General features: G+C 40.1%; 1 protein-coding gene across 19 annotated transcripts in view; it reads right to left on the bottom strand.

Annotated features, from left to right (window-relative positions):
* The window catches only part of EYA4 (EYA transcriptional coactivator and phosphatase 4), a 161948-nt gene that overhangs the window by 13348 nt on the left and 132872 nt on the right, over window positions 1-15728 (bottom strand). For all 19 annotated transcript variants that reach the window (XR_008462308.1, XM_054162596.1, XM_054162595.1 and 16 more), the window contains 3 exons: window positions 12262-12398; window positions 10768-10851; window positions 1879-1968 (listed from right to left, as the gene is read on the bottom strand). Coding sequence is in view for 18 of the 19 variants with exons in the window: in XM_054162596.1 (XP_054018571.1) it covers window positions 1879-1968; window positions 10768-10851; window positions 12262-12398 (311 nt within the window). In the remaining variant the exon portion in view is untranslated. The remainder of the gene's footprint in view (window positions 1-1878; window positions 1969-10767; window positions 10852-12261; window positions 12399-15728) is intronic.

Raw genomic sequence — 15728 nt, 5'->3', positions numbered from 1 at the left:
GTGTTTGCAATCAAGATGAGGAAAAAAAAGAGAGCTTTCAGGATGTAGGGAATGGACTCAATGTTACTGGAATATAAATTCATTAGTACACTATGCTTGTGCTGTCTGGAGCCATGAGGTTAATTGTTGCTTATGAGAGTTGGTTTTGAAACAAAGATGAATTCTGAGATAGGAACTACTTAATTTCATATAGAAATTGGTTATAATCAAATCAAATAGGTTGAGTCAGGAGATTCTCCAAGAGAGTCCCCAGGGAGTATTTTTGGATTTATCAGAAACAAAAAAAAAATGCTTGGATTCTCTTCAAGTTCTGGAATGAGCTAGGGTGTGAATTTTTGGACAAGATATTAAAAACACCCCATGAAGAATATAAAAAATGTGATAATCCACCTATGACTGCTGAACCTCACATCTACAAACAAAGAGGTATGGAAAGAGGGCAAGGCTCCTTTTTGCTTAACACTTCCACTTGAATTCAGTACTAGATTGAAGGACTCTGGATGTATGCTACTGAGTGGCTTAAAATTCACTGGGTGCCACATGAACTCTAAACACGTAAGGGCAAATGTCTGCTAGAAAGAAGTTTAAGCAATGCTTTGAAAAATTGATTTGGAATCTACTCCCAGTACAGGGCACTAGAAGGAGAACATTCAGCAAATGCACTTGCATTGTCAAGTCACTAAGACTGCAATGAAATATTGACTGCTGAAGACATATCCATGGCTTTACTTCCTTAGATTTCTGCTGCTAGGAAGAAGTGCAGCTTCAATATAAGGAAATGCAGACCCCAGTTTCTTGACTTAAAAAGAGCTAAGAACAAAAGGCGGTCTGCAAAGGATGACAAAGACAGCCACAGCCTGGCACCTTCTGCTTTTCTTATTGCCTACAGTAGATGAAGTAACAAAAGTGCACACTAGAGAAATCAGTGTCCCAGGAAATGTAAAAATCTCACTTATCCTCATTTTATCTATTCATTTACCAGAAACCTTGCTTTAGCATTTTAAATAAAACCACAGTCTTCCCATTGCCATTAGTGGCAAAATATCTGTCCATGGTGGAAACTCTGGGTTCCACTACAACTAAGAGAAGTGATTTAGACCAGGGTAAGGACTGAAAAGCCCAAAGTTTAATTTGAAAACTATTCTTCTCCCTCTGTCTCTTAGCACACGTGATATCACTCTCCACCATTAACAGATTTGAACTCCTGGAGTGAAATGGAAAGTCTGTGAAGCTCAGCTGTTGAGCCTCCTTCCCAGATTCCAGTCCATCTGTTGTGTTCTTCTGACAGGTGAGTAGTCCACAGTGGTTACTCCCCAGGAAGAGGTCTCTTTGTTTTCTGAGCAGATGCTAAATTGCACATCTTGGGCACTTTGTGGCAAAACATGTTTTTGTCTTGTTACTTTGAGAAGAGACATCACCGATGAGTATAATAGTCCCAGCTCTCTGATGCTGCAGTCTTTGAGGTAACTGAAGAATATTCTACCTTTGAGCAACAAAACCAGGGATGGTGGCCATAAGGCCATTCAGGTACGTGAAGAGAAGAACATTGTCTTTTGAAAGCAAATGCAGAGAGCTTCAAAAGAAAGAACAGGAGGTAGATATGTCTCCCTCCTGGAAAAGACTGCAGACAGCTCTAAATCCATGGAAAATGAAAAGATGGCCATGGGACAAAGAGAGGAAAGGTTAGTCTCACCCTGTTTAATGGAAGGACACTGGAACCTCAAGAAGTCACTGTCACCAGGCTAACATCTCTCTGCTTAGAATATGACAAACTCAAAGTCTAGATAGGCAGAAAATGTCACATGCAACAAATACTAATACACAGCAAAACCACTGCGTTAAAGACCCAGGAGTAATGGTGATTATGTTGGTTCTTACCTCTAAATCATTAAAAAATAAATGTGTGTCAGCAAGATTAAAAATCATTTCTTCCATTCGCAGTCCAAGGGTCACTGCCATTGGTGGATCCTTAAAAAATAGAAAGTAAGGTTAACTACTTAAAAACATTTCTATTGTGTCACAATTACTTTTAAAACTGCTGTACAGAGTGTTTTGAAGAACTAACACTGCAAGAAACTCATGTACAATCCTTTCATTAGTAAGCTATTTTAACATAACACTATAAGAAGGGACTACTGAACCTGTGTGAGAACATTTGGGTAGCTGGGGATGTTGAAATGTCAAGTTTTTTGCAAGTCAAGGCATTTGTAACCTGATTAAAATGACAGGGGAAACTCTGTTGGCCAGATGTAAACCTGCATAAAGGTGCCTGTAAATGGGATAAACTCACAAAAGATACATCCAAGAAAACCAGTATTTATTACTATGAAAATACACTAAATTTTTCATCCCTGATTCCTTTATATGTGGGCAGAAAAGAATTTGAGTCACAGAGCGGTAACTAATTTTTTTGACCCAATGCTCTTGAGTCAGCAGCAGAGGTAGGAACAAAGTTACTTAATGTGACACCCAGTTCACTGTGCAGCTCCTCTGATCTCTTGTCTTTTCTTCCCAAGTCTTGGGCATACAGAATTACTTACCAAGATCATGCTAAACTGGACTAGGAAAGGTAGTCGCCTCTATGAAATGATTACTTAGTAAGCAATTATCCTACACTGTGATAGGAAGGTGTGATTTCAGAGGTCTTTTCAGTTTAGAATGTCACTGCTTTAGAAAAATACAAAAGACAGATTGAATCTATTCTTATTTCCCCAAATGGAGTTTCACTTCACATAAATCATCACTGCCTTGCCTATGTTTAGGCCTATATCCCTTTCCCACACTTTCTGCTACTCTAGTATCTTCAAACCCTGTACTTGGTCATTCTCTGTCTCAATATTTGCCCCTCTTCCAAGCAGACATTCACATTTTCAGGCTCTCCTTTATGATTTTATTGCAACAGTTTCTCTGAGAGCATTTAGTATACAGTAAATGTGAGATAATTAATTTGACTTTGCTAGGCTTGCTAGGAAAGAGGTTAAGCCAATTTGCATTACCTTACATTTGTTTCAGAGCAAGAACACACATGGACACTTCCTGATGATTAGCTGACACCTGGCAACTAGTCTTATCATTGCCAGAATTATCTGCCAGAGCTTGTGGGGTTCAGTAAACCTTCTTAGGTGTTCTGCAAGGGATTTCAGAAATTGATGTGATCCTTCTGCATTTATTAATTTAAACTCTGATTGACACTAACCAGTTTTCAGAAATCCCTTCTTAAATACCTTGAAATGAAAAGTCTGAAGGTTTAACAGCATCTGGCAACAAAATCACACAAAGCCTCAAATAATCATTTGTGAGTATTAGGATCAAAGGCTTCCCAATCAGGATCAGACGGCCGCTACTCTAGGGCTTCCCAACAACAGAATAAAAGATGGCTTCTGCCCTCAAGCACTTAAAAACTAATTAATGGTACATTCATAACTGCACATGTATTTTGACCCTTGCTCATGAAAAAAATCCAGACTGGAAGGGGAGAAGAGTGTACAAGAGTTTGTAATGATCCAAAGCTAGACTCAGTTCTCTGGCAGTGAAAGGGAGTATTTTCATGTTGACCCTTGAACTGGTCTAGACCACCTTTCAGAAGTAAACCCCAAATGCAGTTCCTAGTAACACAACGTCATCCCCTATGTCTTCTGCAGTTACATTCATTGAATCTGAAAGTCACATGGCTGAAGGCCTCAGCAAAGGCAAAGGTCAGTTTCAAAGGGGATGATGAAAGAGCAAACATTCACAGATTTGCAAAAAACTCTGACAAGATTCTTAGAACACAACTCATCAAAATACTCTGGTCTCATGAGATTCCTCATCAAGCCATGATGCTTTTATCAAAGTGTCATCACATATAAACATGTGTTTCTTTCCTTTCTTTTGCGCTTTCTTATTCTTGTGCACAGTAAAGTTTTTCTTCCTAGACACAATATAATAAAGAGTATTTGCAATACTTTATCTCAATCCTACGAACACTAAGGCATGTACATAACTTTATGCACAGGTGGTAACTCATTATTATTTATGTGAGTTAAGTTATTCGCTGGAGTGCTTCCAAGACTGGAATCTCAGACTTTGGATTCTCAGCTTCTTTTTTTCTCCCCCTTTCCTGGGTAAAAGTAGACTTAAATGCGGAAATTTGCTATACCATATTCCATTATAATCCAATTGATTTTTACAGAAACTACCAACTATGTATCACAATTTCCTGCTTTGTCTAGTGTAGTTGAAAGAGGTAAATGTGACAAAGCTTTTATGATTTTCTTATTAGTAGCATTTTTGTAACCAACTACGCCTGACTTTTATTACTCTTAAAATGAGATTTCCTACATTCCTGTTTCGACAAAGGCATGTGTGGGATATTGCTAGGTACTATATGTAAAATAAAGCAAAAGGGAATTCATTTCAGCTTAGCATGAAATCAATCTGGGATCTCTCCATAACAACTTCTGCTAAGAGGAGTCACTGGAATTGAATTCTTGAGACGTGAACAATTCTTCCTTTAATAAATTGGCCAAAACCTGCACTGCAACTGTTTAACAAGAATTAAACATCACATTCCAGCTTCTGCCATGTTAAGTTCATCCCTTTGCATACAAAAATAGACTGAGAAAACAGATTTGTTAGGATCTTGTGGTTTTATAATGTTTGCAAGATGTGGAGGAACATCCCAATCAGTGTTTCACTCTTTGAACTTGAAGTAGGACTTGCAGACTGACTCAAGTGGCATAAAGAACTGAGTGTTGAAAAGAAAGCACGAAACATGCAGCTGATACAGATTTGAGCACAGCAGATTGAAAAACAGAGTAAGAGGCAGACTGAACCTCTGCCAAAACAGTTATTTTGTGCTGCACTGCACAAGCACACACAGAAGAGGAAACAATAATTTAAAAGAAAAAAAAGTCCCTAAAGTTTTCCCTAGGTAATTTGCAGAAGAAAGAACTCCTTGGCATGATTTTAGCCAGATATCATTAGCATGCAAAAGAATCAGCACCTCTGTATACCAAAATACAAATTACTTTAGTTACATTAGTATGAAAGCACTAAGCTGGAGCCAGACTGTCTGTCTGTGGACTTCTGTACTAGACTGGTCCATCCACTGGAATGCCTCCTGGGAGACTACATAAAAATATCCTGGGAGAACCAATAGTTAAATGTTTTGACCAGGAGAAAAGTGACTGGAATAAAACCCCCAGAAGCTCAGTGTCCATTAGTGAAGGACACCTATTTAATATGTCTCGGAGGATCAGGTTTCAGCATAAGATGTTCAAAATAATTTAATTTCTTGGAAACAAACACACCAAACTGGTTTGTGTAATAACTCAGGAACAAATGGATATATAGACTGTCACATAGATGCATTGTGACAGGGATTTGTATGCATGAGGCCTTCAAAATAAGCAAGAAAACAAGTAAAATATATGAATAATATAGTAAAAATGAATATTCAGTAGGTGATTATCCTGAACAGACTTAAAATCAACCTCTGGGAAAAATGCCAAAGTTAGGTACCAATATTTTCAGCTTAAAGACATTTCCCTACATTATGTAGGAATCTCAAATGTAGCTCTTCGCTCTCTCACAGGACACACTTGTTCCTAGGAGGGCTACATGTGGGTGGCAAAGGAGGAAGAAAATACTTCTCTTCTTAACTGGATCTGGTGGCTGATGAAGAAAAATTCACATACTCCATTGGAGGTTTCTGTTCCACAGTCTCCAGAAGGAGGTAGGAAAATGGAGTAGGAGGTCTCGTACAGTGAGGGAGTGGATGGAGAGGGTAACTGGGGGTCATGAGAGATACACTATTAATACAGGCAGACAAAAGCATACTTATGAGTGAACTTGGGAATGCCCTCATGGGTACTAATGGTGACAAAGTTTTTCTGTTTAATGACTGCAAAAGCAGAGAGTGAGCAATAAAAAGCTTCTGAATCCTATCCAGAGAAGTGTGCATGGTTAGTGTGGCCTACACTACAACTTTTTGTTGTTGGCAATGAGATCAAAACATCCAAATGTGATCATTAAGTGTGGGTTTGTTTTTACTTTTGCATTTGGAAATCAGAGTCTCCCACTTCTAAGGGCAAAAAGAACTTTCTTTTTCTGCTTTTGTTTTAACCAGTGTACCTTGAGTGACACCATTTATTTGGGCATCCTTGCCCTCTGGATTGACCTGGGAGAAATGGACAAAATATAAATGCTTGGAGGTAGACAAAACTCCAGCTTATAATCAGTCTTAAATCAGCGAGAAGAACTGGAATGCAATGGAACAAAGAATACACACTGTTCAGAGGGAATAAGAATGTACCTCATAAACTTTTAACAGATGATGACATCTCCTAACACATGTCCTGTCACATCAACAAATCCTCACTTAAGAGCTCAGCACTGTAGAAAACTGTATCTGCCAACTGGTGCTCAGCTGCAAAAACCATCACCAGCCACACAAGTCATAAAATAACAGCTCAAATGCCAATGTTCATAATTTGCTACTGCAGTAAATAATTAAAAATAGAAATGTACTAGTTAAAAAGTACGAAGCAGACAAGCACATGAACTGAACAGTGAGAGGTACTCTTAGTACTGAGAGGCAGCACAGTTTCTCTGAAACCTCACAGAGGTCTATTGTAGTTTTTTTATTCTCTTTTTCTGTTGGCTCTGGCCAGCCCAATAAAATAACCACTACACCAAAACTCAGACAGAAACACCCACAGGTATAAAACAGCAAACCACAAAATATTCCTCTGGATGAGTTTTGTATTTTAAATATCAAAGTGATTCACTGACCAACCTTTGGCCGAATCTCTCCCACTTGAGTGTAAAGCTATCCTCTGCCGGTGCCCAAATGTGAAGCTGCAATTGGCTCTGTGTTTTTAATGAGATGCTCAGAGCTGCATCTAACAAGTCACATCTTTCAGCAAACCAGGAGTTTAGTTTTTGCCATGGCTATTATAACAGCCCTGTATTATTCTAATATCAAATACTTATTACACCGTCCAAAGTATGTACCAAAGAGAGTGTCTGTTCTCAACTTCAGCAATCCTCAGGCATAAGTCAGAAATCTGTTCTGTTGACAAATACATGACCTGAAGTATGTCTACTGAATCCAGGCCTTCCCACATAATCTCTGACAACAAATCCCCCTATTGTCTATAGGGATGTGGCTTTTCCTTTCCTTTTCCTGTTCTGCTCCAATCCTTTGCTAAACTGTAGACATTTTTTTTTAAGACAAACTGCTTGTCTCCTTGTTTGTCTCAAGCTTTCTTGTGCTCATACATTTGTTCTACAACCTGGCCATGACAAAATGATGGCCACCTCCACATGCTGCATCTCTCCTCCCTGTGGATCCTGGATTGCAGGAGAGCAGAGAGATTAAAAAAATAACTTATCAGTATTTCATTTTTGTCTGCTACTTCAAGAAATAGCATAAAGAACGAGTGGTAAAGGGAATTGGAAGTTTACATGTCAGGAAGTATCACAGTATCACCAAGGCTGGAAGAGACCTCAAAGATCATCAGGTCCAGCCTGTCACCACAGACCTCATGACTAGACCATGGCACCAAGTGCCACGTCCAATCCCCTCCTGAACACCTCCAGGGATGGTGACTCCACCACCTCCCTGAGCAGAAATAAGTGAAAGTGAATATCCTTGTCTACCTCTAAGCACAGCATCTCACTCCTTGAAAATATTAAGTGAGCACACTTGGTCTAAGAAAATGCCTTCCCTTAAAGCAATGTCCACATTGTAGACTTACTGATGTCACTTAGGATATTTAAATATGGGGGAAGGGGAAACATCTATTTTTCCTGTGATTTTTTTTCCCCCTTTTTTTTTTTGCTTGCATGATTTATGCAGATGGGCTCACCAAATACATGTGGAAGAACAGGGTATGCACAGCTGTGCATCTGCAGAACATTTTTTTTAAACCACTGCAATTAAACAATTTAGTGTCAGTACTATTTTTTGCTGTTTGTTCAGGGTGAAGCACAATTTTATACCACCTTTCCAGCATAAACAAATCCCTCAATACTTTTGGAATACCCTGTGTGCTCACAAGATTTCCACTGAGCACCTCCCCTCACAAAGTATCTGCTCTCATAGAGACCCAGTTCTCATAACAATCCAGACTTTAGTGTGGATTAAGAACTTGTTTACAGACGGAAATCATATGCAGAAAAGATAAGGACCACATCTCCTAGAGAGGTCATGCACCAGAGCCTGAGGTCCAGCTGTGCTTAGGAACTTAAGCTCAGACATATTCCATCTGAAGTTTAGGCACACTTCAACGACATGCGAAACTTAAAGCCTACTCACGATAAGCTCTACCTGTATTCTCTTTCCTATTGCTCCTGCCTCCTTCCAGTCAATAAAATACATATTGGAGTTTCATAGGCAATTAACCTCACAATGACTTCTTCATAAATATGGCAGATAGTCACTGCAGGAAGGAAAAAGTCTACTACTCTTATTTTACAGTCTCTGGAAATAAATACGTTTCCCTTCTTGTGTGGTTGCCACCTATTAGCACCAAAACAAACAGAAAAAGGATTATACTTAAGAATGTCTCTCCTTTTGCTTCATAGTTCATGACATTTGTTGACTGATGTGGATCTCAGTAGCATAGTTACACATATATAGAGGACACAGTCTCAAGATGTACCAGGGGAAGTTTAGGCTGGATGTAAGGAAGAAATTCTTTATAGAGAGAGTGACTGCCCATTGGAATGGGCTGCCTGGGGAGGTGGTGGAGTCGCCATCACTGGAGGTGTTTAGGAGACTTAATGGGGTGCTTGGTGCCATGGCTTAGTTGATTAGATAGTGTTGGATGGTAGGTTGGACTCGATGATCTTGAAGGTCTCTTCCAACCTGGTCTATTCTATTCTATTCTATTCTATTCTATTCTATTCTACTCTAATTTCGCTGTGCTTGAGATACTCTTGGTTTATGCAAGCCGGCTTTCTCCGCTGTCTGTACTACTGGGTGTTAAGATCCCATTTCTGTTTCTAAGGGCTCTGCATGGGTTCTTAAAGAACAGTAGTACTGGAATTTAAAAACAAAATATCCCTACTCAAAACCAAGCAACAAACCAGGACAAATTAATTACTGTTTCTGTCTCTAAGGCGGTATTCAAAGTTATCCACAGAAGTTTGTGAGCTACCAAATGTGTTCTGATGGAAAAACTTTGCATTGAAGTTGGCTTAGACTTTAGTCATGTATTATGTGCGAAGGTGCAGGACATGTAAACATCTTAAGAGCACAATCAAAAAGACATGAAACGAAAGACTGCCTTGCAGGGACAATCCAGCAATTTCTATGGCACTCCGTGGGCTACACTCAAAAGTGATAGAAATGTTCATGTTCAGTTAGGTTTCTCTCTTGTTTTGATAAATTGAAGTTAAGAATGGTTCTGGCAGTTGTTGTTACAGTGTTTTAAAAAAAACAGCAGAAGAGGAGCTTTTGACAGAGTACTGAAAAGTGCGCTGATTTGGCACGGTGGAGCTGCAAAACAAGCCAGGCTGTTTTTCAGGAGACATGCATAACTATACTTAGCATTCCAAAAATTCAGATTTCTGTCTGGGCAGATGAGTTTTCCTATTAGCTTTCTCTTTTAATAGTTACAAACAGCTGTTCCAAAACACAGAGGACTGGCCCATCTGTGGTTTAATCTACAGGTTCTGGCTTTGGACATTTCCAGCCTATTGGCTGGGGAGGTAGGCAGGGAGAATAGGTCTGTAATGTACTGGTTTTCACATCCTTTTCTTGAGCCCTTGATTATGGCTGGGATTAAGAGGTAGGAAACTTATGGTAAACAAGCCCTTCAACTGACATAGTATGGCCATGGTTACATTCTTAAAAAGAAATAACTTTGTATTAATTTGAATGGCACAACACCTGGAAAACCTGCACCCGAGGATGGCCATATCAACATTCTCTCTGTCTACTTTTTCCCCTTCCATACATTTGCTCTAAATTTTTGTTTCATTCAGGCCTTTATCTCAACCCCTGCCAGAAGCCCACTCCTGCTGCTATACACTGGTCTTCCCACCAGTCTCTTCTGCTCTTGCTTGTGTACTCCCTGGGCTCCCACTGCCAGTCCAGCCAGGCATGCTGCTCCTCCAGGCTCCAATTGCCTCTTTTCCTCCCTCACTCTTCTTCCTGCACTCCTCTCTGCCTCTGGGACTTGAACTCCTTTTGGTTCTCATTGGAGGGCAGAGGATGAATTAAACTGTCTGCTTGGGAGAGGGATACATACATGCCCCACCCCCCACCCCCCATTATTCATCTCAGAGTCAGCCAAGAGAACCAAAGACTCAGTGGAAAGGCTGGGGAGTCAAAGAGCAACATCTGTAGCTGCCACTGAAATGGATCACTCACTCACTCAGCCTGATTCACCAATTTCCCTGTAAATTCACCCATCACCCCAGATTATTTCTTGTTCCCTTATGCATCCAGATTGTGTCAGCTATTTCCATTTGCCCACTACACCTTTTATCTCTCTGCAACATCTCATCCAATGTACCTCAGGAACTTCTCATCCTTGCCCCTTTCATTCTTCCCTCATTTCAGCACCTCCTTCAGCCCTGCCACACATACTGTGGCTTGGATCTGTGTCTCATTTCTCCCCTTGACTTTTTCCTATTAACCCTCTGAAAAGGAGTTTTACACTTTCCCTCTAACTTCACCCAGGACATGATGAACATGAAAGGTTGAAAAACACATTAAAGTGCAGGCAAGACAGCTCTCCTACAGTGAAGTGACACAATTCACAGCTTACATACCTTGCCATACTTCTGTGCGTAGGATCCTGTAAGCAGCGAGTGGAAAACTATAATTGTTTCATCCAAATCCCAAACAAATACACGCTGGAAACAGAAGTGGGGATAATATTACTAAACAAATAACATCAGGGGAGGCTATAAGTCAACTGAGTCCTAAAGTTTAATCAAGCACTTGACTGAAAAGTTTTTCTCTGAAAACCAGCAAGAATATGTATCGTGCATGGTAACAAGCCAGAAGGAGAGTAACTTCTGAGCTCTTCAACAGGAAAGCTGTATAACACAGATTTCAGCAGTGTGATGGGGGTTAAACATAACTGTTAACTTGAGGATAAGCAGCACTCTTAGATACTTCTATGAAAATCTTACTGATCCAAGGTTCCTCTTTATTTCTACTGTATAGCTAGAATCTTGAGTGAAAGTGTTGTATGCTATATACAATGTCATTCAGCATTTAAAGAATATCACTTAAAAAAAGAGGAAGCTCTATATATTGATAAGAGGTTCATTGTCTCTGGTAAGCTATAAAAGAAAGATGAAAACTGAAATGTAAGAAGTTTGACTTTTTCACTGGAAAAGTTAAATCCCTTGCCAGTTTCTGCATAAAACGGGATCTTGCGCCTAGCACTGCAGGCCACTCTTCTGCACCAGGAGTGGTTGTCCCAGCCAAGTCCCAGCAACAGTCTTCTGCTGTTCCTGGAGCTGGTCAGTGAAGGCAGAGCAGTAGGGCTGGTTAAGGCTGCTCACTCCCAGTGCTGGTCTGGTAGCAGCAGGGGACGCACTGTAATGGTGAGCAGCACATTACCCTGATGCCAGAGCTAGAGTGTTTCACAGACACACAGGCACTCTGCTTCCTCCTCCTCCTGTCACTGAAAGGCACTTACAACACAGGAGCAATAAGACTATAATTACCCCATTGCTAAGAGGTCATCTGTGTTTTAAATCGTCACCCCATGTATTAGGCAGATATATTCACTAAGGCACTGATCTTGCACATACTTAAGTACAACCATAACTTCACCAATCTAATCTGCCTCATTGAAAACCACTGACATTCTCTACAAGCACAAGGGCAAACCTGTGCATAACTATTTGAAAGCCTATGTCCAGATGATCCTGCACCACATTCACAAATACATGGAAATAAACTGAGAAATGTATCTGAGATTGCCTATTAAAAAAGTAGCTAAAAGACAATGTGACAAATTGAACACAGGAGCCTCACAATTTTCTGGCTCTACTGCATGAGAATCTGAAAGACACACATTAATACAGGTTTAAAGAAATAAAAGGGCAAGGCTGAATCACATTTACTTTTCTGCCTAACTCTGTCATAAGGAACAGTCATATCTCATTGTACATGCATGTTATAATGACAGCTGTTAGTGAGACTGAGTCCATGAGGTTTTCTAAAATGCCTTAACCTGTTACCACAACTGTGGGTTTCAGAATTTAGTTTTCATCAGAAGAAACCTTCATCAGTTACTGCAAGCATACCTCCAAGTCACTGTCCGGAGGGGGTGATGGATTATTCTTCCTCCCTCTACCCCGAGACTTTGACCCAGAACTCCTACATGTTCTCTCATCAAGATCTTTGATTGGCGTGGAGGGGCTCTGTACTGTGTCAAACTCCCCTGCAAAGTCAACCATTCATGGCATAATTAGTAATGGATTTTGAAATAATGTATATTTTTTCCCCCTAACAGCTAGATGAATATTTATGCAGACATGACCATCAGAAGCACCTAAAAGAGTTCTGTAAAATGAGTGATAATATGATTTGAAATGGAACTTGCAAATGCCATAGGCACTTTTGGCTTTACCAAGAAAACATTATAAACTTTATCAAAGTAACAGAAAGATTAAAAAGACACATATGCATGTGGAGACATAACCAGATATATACAGGAGCTTTTGCAAAACGTTGACAGATCCAACAAAGACGCATTTTAAGTCACATTAGTGACTTGTCAAAACACAAAGGGCATTTTAGTTAAAGTAGTTCATTTCTCATGTTTGGAGTTCAGCTAGATGTATTTCCAACCCTGTATTACTTTTACCAGAACATGCTTTGTCATATTCCCACTCACCAGAAGAGCCAGTCAGCTTCCTGATTCATCATCTTCGCCCATGTCACCTGCTCTTTAGGAGAGTTACCTTTTTTTTTTTTAACCTTAACTCTGCCCATAAACCAGCAGAAGAAAGTTGGAATATCAAATGCAATATTCCTGTTACTACTGGAAAGAGGGTGAAGTCATACTGTATTCTCATCATCTTTCTCAAACGTATCCAGAGAAGGGCACCGAGGCTGGTGAGGGGTCTGCAGCACAAGCCCTTTGAGGAGAAGCTGAAGGATCTGGGATTGTTTAGCCTGGAGAAGAAGCTCAGGGGAGACCTTTTTGCCATCTACAACTACCTAAAAGGTGGTTGTAGCCAGGTGGGGGTTGGTCTCTTCTCCCACACAATCTGTGACAGAACAAAAGGACACAGTCTCAAGCTGCTCCAGGAGAGGTTTAGGCTGGGAGTTAGATAGAAATTCTTCACAGAAAGAGTAATTTGCCATTGGAATGCGCTGCCCAGGGAGGTGGTGGAGTCACCATCACTGGAAGTGTTTAAAATAAGACTGGATGAGGCACTTAGTGCCATGGTTCAGTTGATTAGATGGTGTTGGGTTGGACTTGATGATCTCAAAGGTATTTTCCAACCTGGTTAATTCTGTATTCTCCAAGTATCACCTATTGCCTGCTGTCAGACAGAGGATACACTAAATGAACCTTCGATCTCACTTTGTGTAGTTGCTCTTCTTAAGACTTAGGCCTATCCTTGACTTAGCCATTTAATATGCTTTACCTCTGCTGGTAACAAAGGGCTTTAGAAGTGATTACAAAGCAGGAGGTATGTAAGAAAGTGCAGGAAGGATGGCATGGAACTTCACCTTACAAAGTACTTTTATGCCACAGCTCAGTAACTGGAAAATATCCTTTTGTTCATAACACAGGCCCTTCATCATCTGTTCAAAACTGCTAGAAATAAATGCTGGTTGGTGATGTTCTTGAGTACTAAATGACATAAATCATCCTTCATCATCTATCCTATTAAGGATTTTATTTTTCTCCATTAATGAAGGCAAGGGTATAGCTTAGATTTGACATCTGCTGAAGCATTTGATTCAAGAGGGTGAGTCCTCACATGGTAATTGCGCATTTCAGAGTCACTTTGGTAATATTTGTTAAAAGTGCTTATGACAGCAAATCTGCAAATTAATTAAAATTTGGTACAAAGATTTCCCAAGAGCCATCTATCATGCATCTGGTTTTGAGTTGGAATCTGAGCGTTGTCCATTTCTCCAAGGGAGCGTGACTAACGTCATCAAAGTACACCACGCAACAGTAAAAGTGTCCATCAAATCAATGAGAATGATTGTTCTGATCCATTCTGAACTTGCAAGATCATGTCTGGAAAATACCTCATTCTGAGTCCCCAAAGACATGAGAAAAAGATTAAGAAACTGGAGATAGTCCAGGTGAGGCTGACCAAGACAGCGAAAGGTCTGAGCACATTGGAGGAAGGACTGAATGACTCTCTACAGAAGTACAGAGAAAGGACAAGAAGCAATAGAAAACACAGCAAGGGATATTCCTGTTAGACACAAGACAAAAATCCTTTGCTGTCTCACTCCTGAGACAGGAGCCCAAAGATGCTGTATGTTCTCCAGTCTTGGAGATATTTGAAACTTGATTGGACACAGCCCTGAGCAACATACCACAGAATTACAGAATTACCAGGGTTGGAATGGACCTCAAAGATCATCCAGTTCCAACCAAAGATCATCCAGTTCCAGCCTCCTGTGCTATAGTCAGGGACACCTTACACATGACCTAACTTGGCTTGTCCATGAGCGAGTGGACCAAAAGGTCTCCAGAGGTCTCTTTCAACATGAATGACTGAATGTTTCTCCCCTGAATGTGATCTTCCCTGAGTCATACAGCTCATTCTCCCTCCACAAAAAAGAATTAACCAATTCTAGTACAGCAGACACTAAGGAGAAAATATAGACTGCAGGCTCAATTAAGACCCCGTGCATAATGTAACACAATAGTTAAAATTCTTAATCTCTTCCATCATTTATTTATACCTTACAGTGAACCACATACAGAAGATTATTAAAATAAATACTCTGGGAAGATATATTTGTGTATCTTGACTGGAAAATGACTGTTGTATTTCTTGGAAGAATAAGATTTAAGCCCAAAATGTCACATTCCTGCATGGGAGCTCTGCATATTGGGAGGAAAGAATTCAAGATTCAAGCAGAAGAGAACAAGGAAGTTAGTTGCCAAGCCTTTTGGTTAGGACATTTACCTGGAGAATGTAGGCTCTTGGTTCCAATGACATCTCCAGGGGGCACTTGTGTATCTGACTGAATGACTAACACATATAAGTATAAAGACATATGTTTATGACCAAAAATCCACATTCCTGTACTCTCAAGTGGAAGGTGATGAAACGGGAAGAAATAAAGTCTGTCTCCCACTTCCTGGGATAATAGTCAAATTATTCTGCTATCACCCAAAAGAAGATACTGGCAATTTTTTCTTGAACTAGGTGATGACAAGTTCAGTGTCACAAACCCAATGTGCTCCATTGCCTATATAGAACAAAGACAAACTTTCAGGCAGCATCTAAGAAGAGATTTTCAAAACTGCAGTTTTAGAATTCATTTCAGGCAGCGTTTCAGGTAGGTCCATCCTGATCTGGATAAAGATCGTATGCATTCTACAGCAATTTCTCTTCAGCCAAAACTCCCACTTGCCCCAAATGAGCAGCAATAATACTATCTAATGAATAATGTTCCCATGCTGTTTTTACTTTGTCCCTACAGAACACAGAGTGAGTTCTTGTTGACTAATCATTTCTATTCCCAGCATGGTGTTGATGTCAGTAAGGACACTGCAGGCAGCGGA

The sequence above is a fragment of the Dryobates pubescens genome, chromosome 6, assembly GCF_014839835.1.
Source record: "Dryobates pubescens isolate bDryPub1 chromosome 6, bDryPub1.pri, whole genome shotgun sequence".
NCBI lineage: Eukaryota > Metazoa > Chordata > Aves > Piciformes > Picidae > Dryobates > Dryobates pubescens.
Note: the sequence above shows the minus strand (reverse complement) of the source record. Positions and strands in the feature narration are given on the sequence as shown.